Here is a 4,629-nt window from a genome sequence, read left to right on the forward strand (position 1 = left end):
TTCTAAATACACAAATATTTTCCTTAAATGACCTTTTTACTTTGACTTTACTTGAAAGAATTACGTTCAATGCCAGTTTCGTATCCTATGTCTGACCAACTCAATTTATTATGATCATCCAACTCAATTCACCAAGTCCTTCCATCTCAATTTGCTAAGTTTCTATAACTTAATTCATAAGGGGGTTTAACATGACAAATTTAAGTCACTCTTACTCAAATCATTTATTTTGTTCTAACAAACATTTAAAATCTCTTTGACTTAATTCTACATAAAGTCAACTCAAACTTTTAAGTAGTTCCAACTAAATATTTAGTTTAGTTGTATTTAAAGGACACTCTTTTTACAGTGTCCTCTAAATACACTCTAACTTAAAAGTGATAAATCTTTTCCTTAAGGATCTTTTTACTTTGACTTTACTTGAAAGAATTAAGCTCAATACCATATTTGTATCCCACATCTGACACCATGACTCAAGTTTACCAGAGACAGATTTTGTACCAACCAGGGTGTTGTGGTGGTGCAGGGGTAGAGCACAATCCACACAACGAGGACTTGGTCCTTGACGCGGCCTTCGCAGGTTTGATGCCCGACCTGATGACCTTAGCTGAAGGTCTTCCTCTAGTCATTAACCCCTTTCCTGAATAACTACGCTCAAATAAAGGCTGCCTCAGCCAAAAACCCTTTGAAAAAATAGATTTTATTAATTTACTTCTTTATTTGAAGTAAACTAAATGATTTGAGTAAGACTGACTTAGATCTGTCATCTTTAAACATATTTAATAAATTTGTTTAAAAAAATAAATTGAGTTGGATGATTATAATGTATTGAATTGGTTAAACTTAATAAGTTAAGTTGAATAAACTTCATTGAATTGCTTGTTACCAATTGAAGCAATTCAATTAAGTTGGTTCAACTAATTTCTTTTTAGTGTGTAAAACTAGTGCAAATAGAAATTAACTTGTAAAATCCTGAAATTAAACCACAATAACAGCAAAGGATATAATGAAATACAGAAAAGAGAAAGGATTTGCCTTTTAGTAAGCTATAATATTTTAACTGGAAAATGTTTTAGCTTAATTTTCCTGTCAAATCTCAGTGCTTAGGTATGACTACACAGATTGTCACAGTTAAACATGTCATAGTAACCAAAAAATTCCTTTTTTTTCTGACCCGTTACTATTGAGCTAACCAATGCTAAGCTAATTATTAGTCAAATAAAACCTTCTAAAGTCTGCTCTGCTAATAATTGCACAGAAAAGTGATGCAAGAGTAAAACTAAATGCTGATTAATAAAAATCAGTTTCTATCTACAAATCCAAAAGTGGATAAGCTAAAATCCAAGCATTGACTAGCTAAATGGTTGTAAGCTAAAAGTTGCTAAGCTAATTACAACTAAACTCAACTTCATTTAGCATTTAAAACACAATAATTTTATCTCTTTAAATGCAGTTAAAGGTTCCCAATATAAAGTATGGATATTGCTAAGATGAAAATGCTGCTAAATTAAAAGATGCTAATTGCTACTAATCATTTAGCATTTAACAAACAATAATTTGAGCTCAAGTTAATGCATACGTGTATGTGGTCACAGTAGGGAGTGTCTTATCAGCCTTACGCCTCTGGGGCGTGTCGCCGTGGAGATGCGTGTTAAAACACTGATAGCAGCTGGAGGCGGTTTCCACAGCAGGGGGGAACGGGTTCAACATGGGCTATAAGCAGAGATGCCCCAGAGAAATTAATTTATATAAAAAACATGTGAAATAAATAACATTGTATTAGATGTTTTTTAGATTGATGGTTTAATGTTTAGATTATTAACTACGGTAAAGACCATTTCATTGGAAATAATGTAGCATTTATTCTGAAAATGATATTTTGAATCTACCGTGATTAAATGTTGTGTTTTTACAGATATCTACAGCAGCACAGAGGATTTAGCTGCCTTAATCGGAGGTGAGAAATTTTTACTTTTGTTTTGGTTCCACTTTCTGAAATGTTGAAGCGTAAAAAGTTTAATTTTACTTATGCACTTGTGCAAATATTGATGAAATTTTAAACAGCCAATTCTTCTTAAATATAGATGAAGATGTAACTTATCATAATCTGTAAATACATTTCTTTCTGATGCAACCAAGATGTAATCTGAGTGGAGTTACCTCTTGGTTCAATCTGATATGCAGTCCATCTGATCATATTGGATTTTTAACATTCAATTAGTTTTATACCAGGTTTGATGCTTTTTCAGGCAAAATTTTATACATTTCTTTAAAAAAAACATGAAACTTTTCCTCTGTTCTTGTGTTCGTAAAATAAAATGTAAGAGACTAATGTGTTGAGAATTCAGCACTGACGGGCTTCAGTATTTACTGTCTATGTTTCCTTGCAGGTATCATCACTGTGGTGCTGCTGGTCTTCCTCTGCACCATCGCTGTCTTGCTGTGGTGTCTGTCCAGACAAAAAGGCTCGTATGTCACCAACGAGACGGAGGATGATGAAGAGGAAGACAACGAAGATGATGAGTCTGTCGGCTCCGATGTGGCGCTTCAGTCCAAAGAACCTCTAAAGACAGACAAAGAGGACTGAAGGAGACATAACATAACTTCAATTTAAGGACTACTGAGATTCATTTTTTCAAAATAAAAGCAGAAAGATAAGAAAATATTTAAGCATTTTTTTAAATAGGCAGCTTATTTTGTAAACCAGTAATTGTGCATCAACCCCTATGAAACACCAATGAGACATAACTGATTGTAGGTCATTTCCTTCAGCTGATCAGTTGTAATTTGTTGATTTATTCACTGTGCAAGTTTACTATTTTATTACTTCTTATGGGTTTTAACTCAAGTTCATTTAGAGTAAATCTTGTATTTGAATGGGTTAGTTTGAGACTTATTTGGCTCTCCAGGACAGCAACTTGAAGGATTTTTTTTACAGGAATAACAGATTATAAATTGTGTGTAGATGCCAGGAGTGAGATAAAATGCTACAGAACTCAGATAAAGTAAATCTGGGAAATGGTTCCCTGATAACTTTTGTATATTGTTTTTATACACTGTTTTCTTGATTTAAAAAAATAATAATTTTAAAACAAAATATGTAAAATTGGTGTGTGGCTGTTTTATTGGTGACAGAAAAAGAAGTGTGAACACTTTTCCTACAAATATCTATAAAATAAATATTTCCACTTAAGACATTTTTCCACGTCTGAATTCACAGCAAAATTTTCTTCTCGGATAATGCCAGGTATAAAAAAGATGCAAGACATTAGCCTTTAATGGAGTAAATGAATAACCTTACAGTAGTGGTTTGCAATACTGCACACTTATAGATCCAATATCAAGTGTTAAGGAAGAATAATTTATGTGATTAAATTTAGGACAAAATCTGGCTCTCTTTCTTCCTGTTTAGATCCCGGGTCCTCTTAACCCGCGTATGGGACAAAAACACAACTATGCGTGATGATGTAACAGAATTTAATCCAAAATTGGAACAAAGTGTAAGATACCACAGAAAATTACCAAATAATAGAGATATACATTCATTACCTGAGGCCAAAGATAGGGACAGCAAAGACGTCTTTGGAGAAGTTGCAAGAGCAAAATCTGATTTGTTACTTCTGTGTAGAAAGTTTTATCTTCTTTTCTTTAATTTATTCAAATAAGGCGTATCTTTGCTCATCCATCCAGGAGCTATCTCTGACCCTCTCTCTAAAGTCAGGAACTCCTGCTGTTTTACGGCTTTTCACAGATGAGTGTGAAAAACTAGAACTTCTACTTATTGTTTTCCCACACAGACAAAAGGCAGTTCAAACGATCCTAGCAAACCATCTGCTGTAACTACAGGTAAATTAAAGGTCAATAGGCCATTTTAATCAAGACATGTTAGGTTTTAAAACTAGCTTATTTTAAATTTATTTTCCTAACACAAGTAAATACAGAACCAGTATCACCAATGTAGATTATATTTGAAATAGCAACAAACTTTGTGCCCTTTGCCATTTTTTTTTTTTTTTTTTTTTTGTAAAATGTTTTGCTGAAAACTAGGACAGAATCTGAACAAAGTTTATAGCTGTTTGCAAAAATGTTAAAATATTACCGTGAGAAAAACAAAAACAGTTTTGTGTGAATATTTTTCTGCATAAACAAAGTGCAAAAAATGTATTATTTGAGAACAAATAGAAACAAAATCTTGAGGTTGAGATGAGAAACGATACCAAACAAGAACATTTCAAGAGGGAGTCTGAAACTAAAGTATTGACAGTATTTTTCAAGTATTGACCTGATAGAATTTTGACCCTGAAAAACCAATAGAAAATTCAGACCTGACTGCTTAAATCTGGTTTAATTTCAGATTTATTTTTGCTTAATGGGTTATGATGATGAATGAACTGAAACATGAGTGTTGTTCACACATTTAACACTTACTGTTAAGGAAAGAAGAAAAATATTGAAATTTATATTTAATATTTTATAAGATCTGATGTGAAAAGAAATAAGCCTATTTATTCTCTGTCTCTTTTCTAATTGTGAAACTAGGAATTTACACAAATTATTACTGGAAATTAAACTGATAAGAACAGTTTTTCCTCACCTGGCTGTCTCCTCCCGCTCAGTAGTTCTTCAGAG

At 32.6% G+C, this 4,629-nt stretch overlaps 1 protein-coding gene across 2 annotated transcripts in view; it reads left to right on the plus strand.

Moving 5' to 3' along the window:
- The window catches only part of LOC106951190 (cell adhesion molecule 2-like), a 7,707-nt gene extending 4,514 nt beyond the window's left edge, over window positions 1–3,193 (plus strand). For both annotated transcript variants that reach the window (XM_015038573.1, XM_015038572.1), the window contains exons 3-4: window positions 1,916–1,957; window positions 2,391–3,193. In XM_015038573.1, the coding sequence (XP_014894059.1) occupies window positions 1,916–1,957; window positions 2,391–2,587 (239 nt within the window). In that variant the 3' untranslated portion in view covers window positions 2,588–3,193. The remainder of the gene's footprint in view (window positions 1–1,915; window positions 1,958–2,390) is intronic.
- Window positions 3,194–4,629: the final 1,436 nt, after the last annotated feature.

The sequence above is a fragment of the Poecilia latipinna genome, unplaced genomic scaffold (assembly GCF_001443285.1).
Source record: "Poecilia latipinna isolate Pla-1442-1.1 unplaced genomic scaffold, P_latipinna-1.0 Scaffold445, whole genome shotgun sequence".
Lineage (NCBI taxonomy): Eukaryota > Metazoa > Chordata > Actinopteri > Cyprinodontiformes > Poeciliidae > Poecilia > Poecilia latipinna.